Source organism: Acanthochromis polyacanthus, chromosome 9, assembly GCF_021347895.1.
Source record: "Acanthochromis polyacanthus isolate Apoly-LR-REF ecotype Palm Island chromosome 9, KAUST_Apoly_ChrSc, whole genome shotgun sequence".
Classification (NCBI taxonomy): Eukaryota; Metazoa; Chordata; class Actinopteri; family Pomacentridae; genus Acanthochromis; species Acanthochromis polyacanthus.
The window spans coordinates 2,106,056-2,123,108 of record NC_067121.1 but is presented as its reverse complement, the minus strand read 5'-3'; the positions used below and the strand labels follow the sequence as shown (position 1 = coordinate 2,123,108).

The 17,053-nt window shown below is 41.6% G+C and overlaps 1 protein-coding gene and 1 long non-coding RNA gene across 7 annotated transcripts in view; one reads left to right on the top strand and one right to left on the bottom strand.

The window, feature by feature from the left end:
• Positions 1-1,256: 1,256 nt before the first annotated feature.
• LOC127535567 (uncharacterized) lies at positions 1,257-3,677 on the bottom strand. 6 transcript variants are annotated; one of them, XR_007944412.1, is made up of 3 exons: positions 2,622-3,640; positions 1,976-2,077; positions 1,257-1,941 (listed from the first exon to the last, which is right to left on the bottom strand). It is a non-coding gene; the product is annotated as an uncharacterized LOC127535567 (long non-coding RNA). The 6 variants fall into 6 exon arrangements; XR_007944413.1 differs by lacking the exon at positions 1,257-1,941 and having other exon boundaries at positions 1,955-2,077; positions 2,622-3,677; XR_007944416.1 differs by lacking the exons at positions 1,257-1,941; positions 2,622-3,640 and adding an exon at positions 2,486-2,614 and having other exon boundaries at positions 1,955-2,077.
• A 749-nt stretch (positions 3,678-4,426) lies between these two features.
• The window catches only part of adhfe1 (alcohol dehydrogenase iron containing 1), a 31,863-nt gene continuing 19,236 nt past the window's right edge, over positions 4,427-17,053 (top strand). The window contains exons 1-4 of the mRNA XM_022216233.2: positions 4,427-4,534; positions 16,122-16,159; positions 16,357-16,406; positions 16,484-16,537. Of these exons, the coding sequence (XP_022071925.1) occupies positions 4,482-4,534; positions 16,122-16,159; positions 16,357-16,406; positions 16,484-16,537 (195 nt within the window). The 5' untranslated portion in view covers positions 4,427-4,481. The remainder of the gene's footprint in view (positions 4,535-16,121; positions 16,160-16,356; positions 16,407-16,483; positions 16,538-17,053) is intronic.

The window sequence follows — 17,053 nt, the reverse complement described above, 5'->3', positions numbered from 1 at the left end:
ATGATGGTGAAGATGATGATGTGATAATGATGATAAAGATGATGATGAAGGTGATGATGATGATGATAAAGGTGATGATGAAGGTGATGATGATGGTGATGATGATGATGATGATGATGGTGATGATGGTGAAGGTGATGATGGTGATAATGATGATAATGATGATGATGATGATAAAGGTGATGATTGTGATGATGGTGATGATAATGAAAGTAATGATGATGATGATGGTGATGATGGTGATAATGATGATAATGATGATGATGAAGGTGATGATGATGATGATGATGAAGGTGATGATGGTGATAATTATAATGATGAAGGTGATGATGGTGATAATGGTGATGATGAAGGTGATGATGATGACGACGACGATGATGATGATGATAATGATGATGATGATGATGAAGGGGATGATGATGATGATGATGATGATGGTGATGATGAAGGGGATGATGGTGATGATGATGATGATGATGATGATGATGATGATGATAAAGGGGATGATGATGATGGTGATGATGACAATGATGATGATGATGAAGGTGATGAAGGTGATGATGGTGACGATGATGATGATGATAATGAAGGTGATGATGATGAAAGTGATGATGGTGATGATGATGGTGAAGATGATGATGTGATAATGATGATAAAGGTGATGATGAAGGTGATGATGATGGTGATGATGATGATGGTGATGATGGTGAAGGTGATGATGGTGATAATGATGATAATGATGATGATAAAGGTGATGATTGTGATGATGGTGATGATAATGAAAGTAATGATGATGATGATGGTGATGATGATGATGAAGGTGATGATGGTGATAATGATGATAATGATGATGATGAAGGTGATGATGATGATGATGATGATGAAGGTGATGATGGTGATAATTATAATGATGAAGGTGATGATGGTGATAATGGTGATGATGAAGGTGATGATGATGACGACGACGACGATGATGATGATAATGATGATGATGATGATGAAGGGGATGATGATGATGATGATAATGATGATGATGATTAAGGTTATGATGGTGATGATGAAAGTGATGATGACGTTGATGATGATGAAGGTGATGTTGATAAAGATGATGATGATGTTGATGATGGTGATGATGATGATGATGGTGATGATGGTGAAGGTGATAATGATGATGATGATTACGATGATGATGATGATGCATGTAGAAATGTCTTCAACACCTTCTGACCTCATGCAGCCCCAGATCATCACACTCCCACCTCCATGCTTCACTGTCAGGACCATGCATCCACCGTGGTAGTCCTGGTCAGGTTCTCACCAAATATCTGGACTCCATCTGAGCCCAACTCATTGATCTTCCTCTGACCAAAGAATGTTCTCCAACATCCATCAGGATTCTTCTTCTTTCATTCAGGCTTCTTTATTGCATTTCCTCCTTTTAGATTTATTCACTATGATAGCAATGTTTTAGTAGATTTTAACGTTTGTATTTTATGATTGGGAAGCAATGTGAGGTGCATTCTTGTATAAATGGTGCTTTATAAATAAAGTTATTATTATTATTATTATTATCCTCATGTTCTACAGTAAACTTTCATGTGGAAGTTTAGTTCTGAGCAGCAACCAGGTTTAGTTCTAGTCCTCCGTCCATAGAGGTTGATCTTCTGAAGGTTCCTTCACACTGTCTGAGCTTCACACTAACTCTGGTTTCCATGGAGAACCCCTGAACCAAGTCTGAAGCAGCTGATGTCTGTTTTTACAGCTGATGGAGAAAGTAGATCACTGTCTGTGGAGTCATTCTAGGAGCTCTGATTAGTGGAACTATGACTCCTTCTAGACCTCCTGATTGGTGGAACTATGACTCCTTCTAGACCTCCTGATTAGTGGAACTATGACTCCTTCTAGACCTCCTGATTAGTGGAACTATGACTCCTCCTAGACCTCCTGATTAGTGGTACTATGACTCCTTCTAGACCTCCTGATTAGTGGAACTATGACTCCTTCTAGACCTCCTGATTAGTGGAACTATGACTCCTTCTAGACCTCCTGATTAGTGGTACTATGACTCCTTCTAGACCTCCTGATTGGTGGAACTATGACTCCTTCCAGACCTCCTGATTGGTGGAACTATGACTCCTTCTAGACCTCCTGATTAGTGGAACTATGACTCCTCCTATACCTCCTGATTAGTGGTACTATGACTCCTTCTAGACATCCTGATTAGTGGTACTATGACTCCTTCTAGACCTTCTGATTAGTGGAACTATGACTCCTCCTATACCTCCTGATTAGTGGAACTATGACTCCTCCTATACCTCCTGATTAGTGGTACTATGACTCCTCCTATACCTCCTGATTAGTGGTACTATGACTCCTTCTAGACATCCTGATTAGTGGTACTATGACTCCTTCTAGACATCCTGATTAGTGGTACTATGACTCCTTCTAGACCTCCTGATTGGTGGAACTATGACTCCTCCTATACCTCCTGATTAGTGGTACTATGACTCCTCCTATACCTCCTGATTAGTGGTACTATGACTCCTTCTAGACATCCTGATTAGTGGTACTATGACTCCTTCTAGACATCCTGATTAGTGGTACTATGACTCCTTCTAGACCTCCTGATTAGTGGAACTATGACTCCTTCTAGACCTCCTGATTAGTGGTGTTACTCACAGCTGGACACTGTCTGAAGATGAAACACTCTACATTTCTACTTCCAAGAACTCAGAATAGCAAACAACCAAAGAGACAAGAGGAAATCATTAGTGCTGCTTGGACGAGGGTACTTCCTGGAGCTCCTGTTGCAGATGGAGGTGAGCAGCTCGTCAGTCTAATCAAACCTGAGAACAGCATCTGCGACCAAAGCAGCAGATCAGGACCATCACTGGGAACAGAGACTGAAGACACACAAAATGTTGGACTGGTCCTTTGGTAACTGAACTTTCACAGTTTTTTTTTTAACTTCAAAATTTTCTTTATTTCTGCATTTCTACAAATACTAGCTGTGATCTTTCAGTCTGAATGGATTTAAAAGATGAAGTCCAACAAGTGAAAGGTTAAATCAAAGCAGCGATTTGTTTATAGGTCGATGTGTCTCCAAATGTCATGTTTACTGCAAGCCTGCACCTCAACACTAAATCCTTCTGAGTGTTTGTGTCTTTAAATATCCACTGCTGTGAGCTCTGACCATCCAACAAGTCAACAGAAACACCTTCAGCTGAGCTCAGGTTCTTCATTTCTGCATGACGTGTGGTTGTTCAAGGAATGACATGAAATCTGCTGCTTCAATTTGAAATAATCCTCTGAACACCTGATCAGCTGAAGGATCAGTTCTGTAAAAGAACGATAAATAAACGCACTGATAGGTTGTTGTGAGGAAACTCAGACTCAACACGAATCTTTCTGCTTCCAAGACGCACGAATCAAAGTTCAGAGCTGCAGTTGATTAACTTCAGAGTTTAGCCGTGACCTTTACAACAAGATAAAGAAGAAACACAAACACAGAACAATGTTCACAGCAGGAAACGCTTTCCTGAAGACGGTTAAAGACCAGTGAACTGAACAGAACCGGTTCCACCAAATCAACTGTGATCCGGCTTTAGAGTCATTAATATGTCAGGTATGGAGACTCTGAAATATTCAGTGTTCATTCATTCATTCATTCTGGTATTCATTCAGCTATTCATATTTCATATTCACTTTTAGTTTTTTTTAATTTATGATCTCAATAAAAACAATAAACCCATTAAATGAGGTGTTTTATAGATGGTGAAGCTGTTGTTTTTATTTCCACCAAACAGGACGACGGGACAAAGAGAACTCTGTAAACGTCAGCAGCAATGCTGGTTCATAAAGTTATAAAGTTATAATAGAACTTCATTAACCCTAACCCTGACGCTGGTTAATAAAGTTAACTGTCAGCTGGACACACACACACACACACACACACACACACACGCACACACACACACAGAGAGACACACACACACACAGAGAGAGAGAGAGAGAGAGAGAGAGAGAGAGAGAGAGAGAGAGAGAGAGACATATATAGAGAGAGAGATGGAGAGATGTAGATAGATAGATAGATAGATAGATACCATATTAAAACTGTTCTGCACTCAATTTTCCCATTTCAACACATATTATACACACACACACACACACACACACACACACACACACACACACACACACACACACACACACACACACACACACATATATATAAAATGATCTTCTTAAATTCTACTTTCATGTGCGTCTGTTTGAGAAAATATTACTGACAGAAAAGTGAATGAAATATGAGCATCCAGGTCACATTTAATCCTGAGGTTTCATAGAAATTGTTTTTTATTTTGTCCTCGTGCTTTTCTTGTCCAGAGCCGCACCGAGTACTTCCGTGTGACCTTTACCTTGAAAAGCCTGGCGGAAGAAGCCTGTTGACGTTAGTCTGGTCGGATTGAGGCTGCGCAGAGATGGCGGGACGTGACCGAGTTGTTTCCCTGCTCAGACAGCTGGAGCGCGCGGCGTGAGTTTAATCATCAGTAATCAATAATCAGTAAGCAGAAGGAAAGTGGAGCAGCAGAACTCCGATAGAACTCTGACAGAACTGTGGTCGAACTCTGATAGAACTGTGGTAGAACTTTGATAGAACTCTGATAGAACTGTGGTAGAACTTTGATAGAACTCTAGCTGATAGAACTGCGGTAGAACTCTGATAGAACACTGCGGTCAAGCCAGCCGCCTCTCGTTTCTCCGTAGTCAAGCCAGCCGCTCCTACATTTTCAGTGCGCTCTTACCGTCAGCTTACGGTAAATGCACGACCGCGCATCAACTATTTCCGGTTTAAAAAATAAAGCGCTGCATTCGCAGATGTATTATACAGCGATGTTTTAAGTAACTGACTCAGCTTACCTGTTAACTATTGAATTGTACGGCCAATTTTTCCACTAAATAAATAGCTTGAAGTATAAGAAGCTGAAAACGTGTTTATCTATCTGTCTGTCTGTCTGTCTTAAAAATTGTGAATTCAAATAAAAAGTGATGTGTGTCATCCCGGTGATCTATTAGTGTGATAATAAAATAAACCTGAGTCGAAAAGTCAAACGATCTGGACCGTAATGAGAAGACATGCTGATATTTACATTAAAAATGTTGAATTTTTTGCTTTAAAATCTTTTAAGCCAAACTATTTCTTCTTCTTTGGCGTATGCTGACCAGGTAAGGTAGGATTGTGATTCTGCATTAGTTTGGGGTCAATAAGTCACATGACCTGAGAGCTATTGAGAGGCGGCTGGCTTGACCACAGTGATAGAACTGCGATAGAACTATGATAGAACTCTGATAGAACTCTGGTAGAACTCTGATAGAACTCTGGTAGAACTCTGATAGAACTCTGGTAGAACTGTGGTAGAACTCTGATAGAACTCTGGTAGAACTGTGGTAGAACTCTGATAGAACTCTGATAGAACTCTGGTAGAACTCTGATAGAACTCTGGTAGAACTGTGGTAGAACTCTGATAGAACTCTGGTAGAACTCTGGTAGAACTCTGATAGAACTCTGGTAGAACTGTGGTAGAACTCTGATAGAACTCTGGTAGAACTGTGGTAGAACTATGATAGAACTCTGGTAGAACTCTGATAGAACTCTGGTAGAACTCTGGTAGAACTGTGGTAGAACTGTGGTAGAACTCTGGTAGAACTGTGGTAGAACTCTGGTAGAACTCTGGTAGAACTGTGGTAGAACTCTGGTAGAACTGTGGTAGAACTGTGGTAGAACTCTGGTAGAACTCTGGTAGAACTGTGGTAGAACTCTGGTAGAACTGTGGTAGAACTGATAGAACTCTGATAGAACTCTGATAGAACTGTGGTAGAACTCTGGTAGAACTATGATAGAACTGATAGAACTGTGGTAGAACTGTGGTAGAACTGATAGAACTCTGATAGAACTCTGGTAGAACTCTGATAGAACTCTGGTAGAACTCTGATAGAACTCTGGTAGAACTGTGGTAGAACTATGATAGAACTATGATAGAACTCTGGTAGAACTCTGGTAGAACTGTGGTAGAACTATGATAGAACTATGATAGAACTCTGGTAGAACTCTGGTAGAACTCTGGTAGAACTGTGGTAGAACTCTGATAGAACTCTGGTAGAACTGTGGTAGAACTCTGGTAGAACTCTGATAGAACTGTGGTAGAACTGTGGTAGAACTGATAGAACTGTGGTAGAACTCTGATAGAACTCTGGTAGAACTCTGATAGAACTCTGGTAGAACTCTGGTAGAACTATGATAGAACTCTGGTAGAACTCTGGTAGAACTCTGATAGAACTCTGGTAGAACTGTGGTAGAACTATGATAGAACTCTGATAGAACTCTGGTAGAACTCTGATAGAACTCTGGTAGAACTCTGATAGAACTCTGGTAGAACTCTGATAGAACTCTGGTAGAACTATGATAGAACTCTGGTAGAACTGTGGTAGAACTCTGGTAGAACTCTGATAGAACTCTGGTAGAACTGTGGTAGAACTCTGATAGAACTCTGATAGAACTCTGGTAGAACTCTGGTAGAACTCTGGTAGAACTGTGGTAGAACTCTGATAGAACTCTGGTAGAACTGTGGTAGAACTATGATAGAACTCTGGTAGAACTCTGGTAGAACTCTGGTAGAACTGTGGTAGAACTGTGGTAGAACTCTGGTAGAACTGTGGTAGAACTGTGGTAGAACTCTGGTAGAACTGTGGTAGAACTGTGGTAGAACTGATAGAACTCTGATAGAACTCTGATAGAACTGTGGTAGAACTATGATAGAACTGATAGAACTGTGGTAGAACTGTGGTAGAACTGTGGTAGAACTATGATAGAACTCTGGTAGAACTCTGATAGAACTCTGGTAGAACTCTGATAGAACTCTGGTAGAACTGTGGTAGAACTATGATAGAACTATGATAGAACTCTGGTAGAACTCTGGTAGAACTCTGATAGAACACTGCGGTCAAGCCAGCCGCCTCTCGTTTCTCCGTAGTCAAGCCAGCCGCTCCTACATTTTCAGTGCGCTCTTACCGTCAGCTTACGGTAAATGCACGACCGCGCATCAACTATTTCCGGTTTAAAAATAAAGCGCTGCATTCGCAGATGTATTATACAGCGATGTTTTAAGTAACTGACTCAGCTTACCTGTTAACTATTGAATTGTACGGCCAATTTTTCCACTAAATAAATAGCTTGAAGTATAAGAAGCTGAAAACGTGTTTATCTATCTGTCTGTCTGTCTGTCTTAAAAATTGTGAATTCAAATAAAAAGTGATGTGTGTCATCCCGGTGATCTATTAGTGTGATAATAAAATAAACCTGAGTCGAAAAGTCAAACGATCTGGACCGTAATGAGAAGACATGCTGATATTTACATTAAAAAATGTTGAATTTTTTGCTTTAAAATCTTTTAAGCCAAACTATTTCTTCTTCTTTGGCGTATGCTGACCAGGTAAGGTAGGATTGTGATTCTGCATTAGTTTGGGGTCAATAAGTCACATGACCTGAGAGCTATTGAGAGGCGGCTGGCTTGACCACAGTGATAGAACTGCGATAGAACTATGATAGAACTCTGATAGAACTCTGGTAGAACTCTGATAGAACTCTGGTAGAACTCTGATAGAACTCTGGTAGAACTGTGGTAGAACTCTGATAGAACTCTGGTAGAACTGTGGTAGAACTCTGATAGAACTCTGATAGAACTCTGGTAGAACTCTGATAGAACTCTGGTAGAACTGTGGTAGAACTCTGATAGAACTCTGATAGAACTCTGGTAGAACTCTGATAGAACTCTGGTAGAACTGTGGTAGAACTCTGATAGAACTCTGGTAGAACTGTGGTAGAACTATGATAGAACTCTGGTAGAACTCTGATAGAACTCTGGTAGAACTCTGGTAGAACTGTGGTAGAACTGTGGTAGAACTCTGGTAGAACTGTGGTAGAACTCTGGTAGAACTCTGGTAGAACTGTGGTAGAACTCTGGTAGAACTGTGGTAGAACTGTGGTAGAACTCTGGTAGAACTCTGGTAGAACTGTGGTAGAACTCTGGTAGAACTGTGGTAGAACTGATAGAACTCTGATAGAACTCTGATAGAACTGTGGTAGAACTCTGGTAGAACTATGATAGAACTGATAGAACTGTGGTAGAACTGTGGTAGAACTGATAGAACTCTGATAGAACTCTGGTAGAACTCTGATAGAACTCTGGTAGAACTCTGATAGAACTCTGGTAGAACTGTGGTAGAACTATGATAGAACTATGATAGAACTCTGGTAGAACTCTGGTAGAACTGTGGTAGAACTATGATAGAACTATGATAGAACTCTGGTAGAACTCTGGTAGAACTCTGGTAGAACTGTGGTAGAACTCTGATAGAACTCTGGTAGAACTGTGGTAGAACTCTGGTAGAACTCTGATAGAACTGTGGTAGAACTGTGGTAGAACTGATAGAACTGTGGTAGAACTCTGATAGAACTCTGGTAGAACTCTGATAGAACTCTGGTAGAACTCTGGTAGAACTATGATAGAACTCTGGTAGAACTCTGGTAGAACTCTGATAGAACTCTGGTAGAACTGTGGTAGAACTATGATAGAACTCTGATAGAACTCTGGTAGAACTCTGATAGAACTCTGGTAGAACTCTGATAGAACTCTGGTAGAACTATGATAGAACTCTGGTAGAACTGTGGTAGAACTCTGGTAGAACTCTGATAGAACTCTGGTAGAACTGTGGTAGAACTCTGATAGAACTCTGATAGAACTCTGGTAGAACTCTGGTAGAACTCTGGTAGAACTGTGGTAGAACTCTGATAGAACTCTGGTAGAACTGTGGTAGAACTATGATAGAACTCTGGTAGAACTCTGGTAGAACTCTGGTAGAACTGTGGTAGAACTGTGGTAGAACTCTGGTAGAACTGTGGTAGAACTGTGGTAGAACTGATAGAACTCTGATAGAACTCTGATAGAACTGTGGTAGAACTATGATAGAACTGATAGAACTGTGGTAGAACTGTGGTAGAACTGTGGTAGAACTATGATAGAACTCTGGTAGAACTCTGATAGAACTCTGGTAGAACTCTGATAGAACTCTGGTAGAACTGTGGTAGAACTATGATAGAACTATGATAGAACTCTGGTAGAACTCTGGTAGAACTCTGATAGAACACTGCGGTCAAGCCAGCCGCCTCTCGTTTCTCCGTAGTCAAGCCAGCCGCTCCTACATTTTCAGTGCGCTCTTACCGTCAGCTTACGGTAAATGCACGACCGCGCATCAACTATTTCCGGTTTAAAAAATAAAGCGCTGCATTCGCAGATGTATTATACAGCGATGTTTTAAGTAACTGACTCAGCTTACCTGTTAACTATTGAATTGTACGGCCAATTTTTCCACTAAATAAATAGCTTGAAGTATAAGAAGCTGAAAACGTGTTTATCTATCTGTCTGTCTGTCTGTCTTAAAAATTGTGAATTCAAATAAAAAGTGATGTGTGTCATCCCGGTGATCTATTAGTGTGATAATAAAATAAACCTGAGTCGAAAAGTCAAACGATCTGGACCGTAATGAGAAGACATGCTGATATTTACATTAAAAAATGTTGAATTTTTTGCTTTAAAATCTTTTAAGCCAAACTATTTCTTCTTCTTTGGCGTATGCTGACCAGGTAAGGTAGGATTGTGATTCTGCATTAGTTTGGGGTCAATAAGTCACATGACCTGAGAGCTATTGAGAGGCGGCTGGCTTGACCACAGTGATAGAACTGCGATAGAACTATGATAGAACTCTGATAGAACTCTGGTAGAACTCTGATAGAACTCTGGTAGAACTCTGATAGAACTCTGGTAGAACTGTGGTAGAACTCTGATAGAACTCTGGTAGAACTGTGGTAGAACTCTGATAGAACTCTGATAGAACTCTGGTAGAACTCTGATAGAACTCTGGTAGAACTGTGGTAGAACTCTGATAGAACTCTGGTAGAACTGTGGTAGAACTATGATAGAACTCTGGTAGAACTCTGATAGAACTCTGGTAGAACTCTGGTAGAACTGTGGTAGAACTGTGGTAGAACTCTGGTAGAACTGTGGTAGAACTCTGGTAGAACTCTGGTAGAACTGTGGTAGAACTCTGGTAGAACTGTGGTAGAACTGTGGTAGAACTCTGGTAGAACTCTGGTAGAACTGTGGTAGAACTCTGGTAGAACTGTGGTAGAACTGATAGAACTCTGATAGAACTCTGATAGAACTGTGGTAGAACTCTGGTAGAACTATGATAGAACTGATAGAACTGTGGTAGAACTGTGGTAGAACTGATAGAACTCTGATAGAACTCTGGTAGAACTCTGATAGAACTCTGGTAGAACTCTGATAGAACTCTGGTAGAACTGTGGTAGAACTATGATAGAACTATGATAGAACTCTGGTAGAACTCTGGTAGAACTGTGGTAGAACTATGATAGAACTATGATAGAACTCTGGTAGAACTCTGGTAGAACTCTGGTAGAACTGTGGTAGAACTCTGATAGAACTCTGGTAGAACTGTGGTAGAACTCTGGTAGAACTCTGATAGAACTGTGGTAGAACTGTGGTAGAACTGATAGAACTGTGGTAGAACTCTGATAGAACTCTGGTAGAACTCTGATAGAACTCTGGTAGAACTCTGGTAGAACTATGATAGAACTCTGGTAGAACTCTGGTAGAACTCTGATAGAACTCTGGTAGAACTGTGGTAGAACTATGATAGAACTCTGATAGAACTCTGGTAGAACTCTGATAGAACTCTGGTAGAACTCTGATAGAACTCTGGTAGAACTCTGATAGAACTCTGGTAGAACTATGATAGAACTCTGGTAGAACTGTGGTAGAACTCTGGTAGAACTCTGATAGAACTCTGGTAGAACTGTGGTAGAACTCTGATAGAACTCTGATAGAACTCTGGTAGAACTCTGGTAGAACTCTGGTAGAACTGTGGTAGAACTCTGATAGAACTCTGGTAGAACTGTGGTAGAACTATGATAGAACTCTGGTAGAACTCTGGTAGAACTCTGGTAGAACTGTGGTAGAACTGTGGTAGAACTCTGGTAGAACTGTGGTAGAACTGTGGTAGAACTCTGGTAGAACTGTGGTAGAACTGTGGTAGAACTGATAGAACTCTGATAGAACTCTGATAGAACTGTGGTAGAACTATGATAGAACTGATAGAACTGTGGTAGAACTGTGGTAGAACTGTGGTAGAACTATGATAGAACTCTGGTAGAACTCTGATAGAACTCTGGTAGAACTCTGATAGAACTCTGGTAGAACTGTGGTAGAACTATGATAGAACTATGATAGAACTCTGGTAGAACTCTGGTAGAACTCTGGTAGAACTGTGGTAGAACTGTGGTAGAACTATGATAGAACTCTGGTAGAACTCTGGTAGAACTCTGGTAGAACTCTGGTAGAACTGTGGTAGAACTGATAGAACTCTGATAGAACTCTGGTAGAACTCTGATAGAACTCTGGTAGAACTCTGATAGAACTCTGGTAGAACTGTGGTAGAACTATGATAGAACTCTGGTAGAACTCTGGTAGAACTCTGGTAGAACTGTGGTAGAACTCTGGTAGAACTGTGGTAGAACTCTGGTAGAACTCTGGTAGAACTGTGGTAGAACTCTGATAGAACTCTGGTAGAACTGTGGTAGAACTCTGGTAGAACTCTGATAGAACTGTGGTAGAACTGTGGTAGAACTGATAGAACTGTGGTAGAACTCTGGTAGAACTGTGGTAGAACTGTGGTAGAACTGATAGAACTGTGGTAGAACTCTGGTAGAACTCTGATAGAACTGTGGTAGAACTGTGGTAGAACTGTGGTAGAACTGATAGAACTGTGGTAGAACTCTGATAGAACTCTGGTAGAACTATGATAGAACTCTGGTAGAACTCTGGTAGAACTCTGATAGAACTCTGGTAGAACTGTGGTAGAACTATGATAGAACTATGATAGAACTCTGGTAGAACTGTGGTAGAACTCTGGTAGAACTCTGGTAGAACTCTGATAGAACTCTGGTAGAACTGTGGTAGAACTCTGGTAGAACTGTGGTAGAACTCTGATAGAACTCTGGTAGAACTCTGATAGAACTCTGGTAGAACTCTGGTAGAACTGTGGTAGAACTGTGGTAGAACTCTGATAGAACACTGATAGAACTCTGATAGAACTCTGATAGAACTGTGGTAGAACTCTGATAGAACTCTGGTAGAACTCTGGTAGAACTGTGGTAGAACTCTGATAGAACACTGATAGAACTCTGATAGAACTCTGGTAGAACTCTGGTAGAACTCTGATAGAACTCTGGTAGAACTGTGGTAGAACTCTGATAGAACACTGATAGAACTCTGATAGAACTCTGGTAGAACTGTGGTAGAACTCTGATAGAACTCTGGTAGAACTCTGGTAGAACTGTGGTAGAACTCTGATAGAACACTGATAGAACTCTGATAGAACTCTGGTAGAACTCTGATAGAACTCTGGTAGAACTGTGGTAGAACTCTGATAGAACTCTGGTAGAACTCTGGTAGAACTCTGGTAGAACTCTGATAGAACTCTGGTAGAACTGTGGTAGAACTCTGATAGAACTCTGGTAGAACTCTGGTAGAACTGTGGTAGAACTCTGGTAGAACTCTGATAGAACTCTGGTAGAACTCTGGTAGAACTGTGGTAGAACTCTGGTAGAACTCTGGTAGAACTGTGGTAGAACTCTGGTAGAACTCTGATAGAACTCTGATAGAACTGTGGTAGAACTATGATAGAACTGATAGAACTATGATAGAACTCTGGTAGAACTATGATAGAACTGATAGAACTATGATAGAACTATGATAGAACTCTGGTAGAACTGTGGTAGAACTCTGATAGAACTCTGGTAGAACTCTGGTAGAACTATGATAGAACTGATAGAACTATGATAGAACTCTGGTAGAACTGTGGTAGAACTCTGATCTGCACAGGGGTGATTTTCAGGTCAGAGGTTGGGGGGTGCTGTATTTTTGTTGTTAAAACATTACGTATCAACCAAGGACTGTATGATTTTTACACTTTTGTGATTTGTTTTAAAAAAAAGGACGTGCAATCCCAAAAAAATAAAAAGAATCTCAAATTTTAGGGGTGCTGGGATTCAATTTAAGGATGCTTGAGCACCCCCCAAAATGGACTAGAAACTCCTGTGACTCTGCACTTTGACAGAAATGTGGTGAAACCTGAGTTGGTCAGCAGCCGAGGATCAGCTGATCAGATTCTGGATCAGATTCTGATCACAAACCGAGTTTCTGCTTAGCTGATGATTCATTGCTCTGTGTCCTGATTGGTCCCGTTCTGCACGTGTTGGACCTCAGGTGTGATAGATGGATAGATAGATTAAACCTTTATTAATCCCACAGCGGGGAAATTTACAGTGTACAGCAGCAATAGAACACTATGGATAAAAAAGAGTGCAGTACACACTGCACACAGTGTGTGTATAAATATAAATATAAATATTTTCTTCAGAAGAAAAGAAAACAGTATTTACAGTATTTTTTTAAAATAAAATTGCACAGCATCATTATTTACATTTTTTATTGCACAGTTAGTAAATGTGTGAACTGAACTACTGGGAGTTTGATTGTAAAGTGTGACTGCAGCAGGAAGGAAGGAGCTGCAGTATCTCTGCTTTAGACACTGAGGGTGAAGCAGTCTGTCGCTGAAGGAGCTGCCCACTGATCTTACTGTTTCCTGCGGGGGGGGGAGGTGTCCTCCATGATAGACAACAGCTTTGTCATCATCCTCCTGTCTCCCACCACCTCCACAGGATCAAGGGTTCAGCCCAGGACAGAACTGGCTTTCTTTACCAGTTTGTTTAGTCTCCTCCTGTCTGCAGCCGTGATGCTGCTGCTCCAGCAGACCACTCCATACATGATGGCTGATGCCACCACAGAGTCATAAAAGGTCTTCAGAAGGGCTCCCTGCACCCCGAAGGACCTCAGTTTTCTGAGCAGTGGAGTCTGCTCTGACCTTTCTTGTAAAGTGCGCTGGTGTTAGTAGTCCAGTCCAGGTTCTTGTCCCGTTAAAGTACGGCGGCCCGCGGGCGGGCCGTTTTTTTATCGGTATACGCTTTTTTTTAAATAGAAGGACACTGCAAACACGATTATACAAACACTATACACACATAGAAAGCTGAGATTCTCATGAATCCGCCGGTATAAACCACTTTCAGATGTGATTACCACAGCGGGTAATATAAACACATTTATCCAACAAACAACAAGTCAAGTAAACGTGCACAGCTTACCTGTCGACGCAGTTTGGACGCTCGTTTCTGGTCATAAAAGAAGATAATCCACAAAAACCGGCCAGAACCCAAGCTTAGCCATCCAGAGGAAACAATCCAGTATAATACTTTGGCCAAAACATGTCTCGAAATAGGTAAAAAATCCAGAAAACGATCGGCTCCGTGCGCGTGCACGCGGCGCGTGGTGGCGCTGTGCGTTTCATATTCACTGCATCTTTCTATTATAACTTTATCATACACGGTCCTATTTTCTTTGTTCGCGATTCAAAATGGATACTGGAGGCTTCTCGACCGCTTCAAACCGGACTTCAACCAATCAGGTGACTCGTTTCCGCCTACTTCGGCGATTTACCCAACCATGGCCGAGTCTGACAGATATCGATTACATCACTTGATTGACTTGTTTCTCAGCAAATCACGCCGGAGGAAACGTTAGATTGACAGGCCTGGTAGCCAATGAGCTTGCTGAATGGCTTGCCTATAAATCCCGCCTCTGCCAGCGGCTTGATATGATATTTCATTCGTGAGCTCCGGGGTCCACCTGCTGTTTCTCTGTATTCCTCTCAATCTGTGTGTGTGATCGACACTGAAGCCTATCTGAAGTGATTTTTTGAGTTCTTTATGAGTTTTTGGAATGAAAATGAAGTGGAAAATGAAGTGAAAAGGAATTTATACCATTCTGTAGAGAGTGTGCACAGTGTATAAAGAGTGTATCCAACATTGACAGGGGCGGAGCATATCAGTACAAATACATGTGTGAAACACTCATTTCTTGTAGTATTGCTCTGAAATTTTGACCTGAACTATGTAAGACCCCAGGCTTTTGCAATATTGTGTTTTCAAGCTGTTGCAGTGCTGCCACACTGATTTTCAGGTGTTTTATTAGGGAAAAATGTAGGCGAGAAAAAAATTCATCCTAATTCAGTGTGTTCCAACATACATAACTCTGTGCCAGTAGCACCTAGAGTAATTCTGACTGCACTGGGTGAAAATTCAGGTTGTCAGCTTTCAAATGAGACCCCAACCATGCATGTACTCCAAACAGTTCAAGAACAGCATTCAATTTACTTTCTGTAAATCTCAGTAGAAATTTCGGGCGGAAATTGACCAAACCTTAAAGGGTTGGTGAACACCCAGGTACCTGTAGGAGTCCACAATCTCAATGTCTGTTCCCTGGATGTTCACTGGTGTAGGAGAAGTGTGTCTGTTCCTGCTAAAGTCCACCACCGGTTCCTTGGTTTTCACCGCATTGATCTGGAGGCTGTTCATCAGGAACCAGTCCACAAAGTCCCGGTTAAGTTCTCTGTCCTCCTCATCTCCGTCTGTGATGAGGCCAACGATGGCAGAGTCGTCAGAGAACTTCTGAAGGTGGCAGTTTGTGGTGTGATGGGAGAAGTCTGCAGTGTAGAGGATGAAAAGAAAGGGGGCAAGGACAGTACCCTGTGGGGCCCCTGTACTGCAGACCACAGTGTCGGACACACAGATCAGAGACCAACTCTAAAAACTTCATTATTCATGAAACCTGTAAATTCAGAAAAACCTGGGTGAGACCAGGTGGGACAGTCAGAGCCAAGGAATCTGGTCAGAACCTGCCTGTTTATCTCACCTGGAGTCCTGGAAATCATCAGACACTGACACAGATTTCACAACGCAGAACGTTGTTCTGAACACAAAGGAGCTGATATTAATTGATCTGATACTGATTGATCTGTGAAACTGGTTCTGGCTCTGGTTCTGGTTCCAGATGTTCTATTGATGCAGAGTTGTGATGTGTGTGTTCCAGATGCAGATGTCCGGCTCACTCCAACACCTTCCACAGAGGTTGGTCTCATCCATACGTGTGATTGGTTTTCAGCTGATCAATAATTGATCGGCTCACGACGAGGTCAGGGACAGAACGCTGATGACGTATACAGCTGAAAGTCTGAAGATCAATAATAGTATCATCAGTAACTGATCAATAATCAATAATGATCAGTCACTGATCCTTCGGTATTTTACTGAGTTTCTCTCTGCAGGTGTTGGAGCTGCTTCTTGCACCGTCAGGAAAACCGACTACGCCTTCGAGGTAACGACACCTGACCGATCAATAACTGATTTCAGATTGATCAGAGATGGCAGTCTGATCAGCTGTGTTTCCATCAGATGGCGAGTTCCAACATCAGATACGGAGGAGGAGTCACCAGGGAGGTCGGCATGGTAACCACATCCTCTTCATCCTCGTCATCATCACTGTGTCAGCTGGTTACCTGATCAATAGATCACCGATCAATAGATCACTGATCAATCATCTGCTGGTTGATATTGAAGGGGTGGAGGAACTGAACCAGACAGAACATCAAATAAAAAATATAGATTATTATCAATGCATCATCAATACACCAATCAGTCATCACCAGGGTCGCAGGGGCGGAGTCTGTCCCAGCTGATTCACCTGGACAGGTAACAGTCTATCACAGGTTCACCAGGGGCCTGTTTCACGAAGCAGGTTCAAGAAACTCTGAGTTTCTTCCTCAACTCTGAGTTGATCTACTCTGAGATAGAAAACTCTGAGTTTTCGGTTTCACAACGGCTGATTTGAGTTGGGTTAATTAACTCGGAGTAGTTTGACCCGGAGTTACGCCCGTGAACCACAAGTCTGAAAAGACAGCATCAATGGAACCCCGATTCGACGAGTCACCATGGAAACGGGGAAGCGAAAGGCTGCGTTTTTGA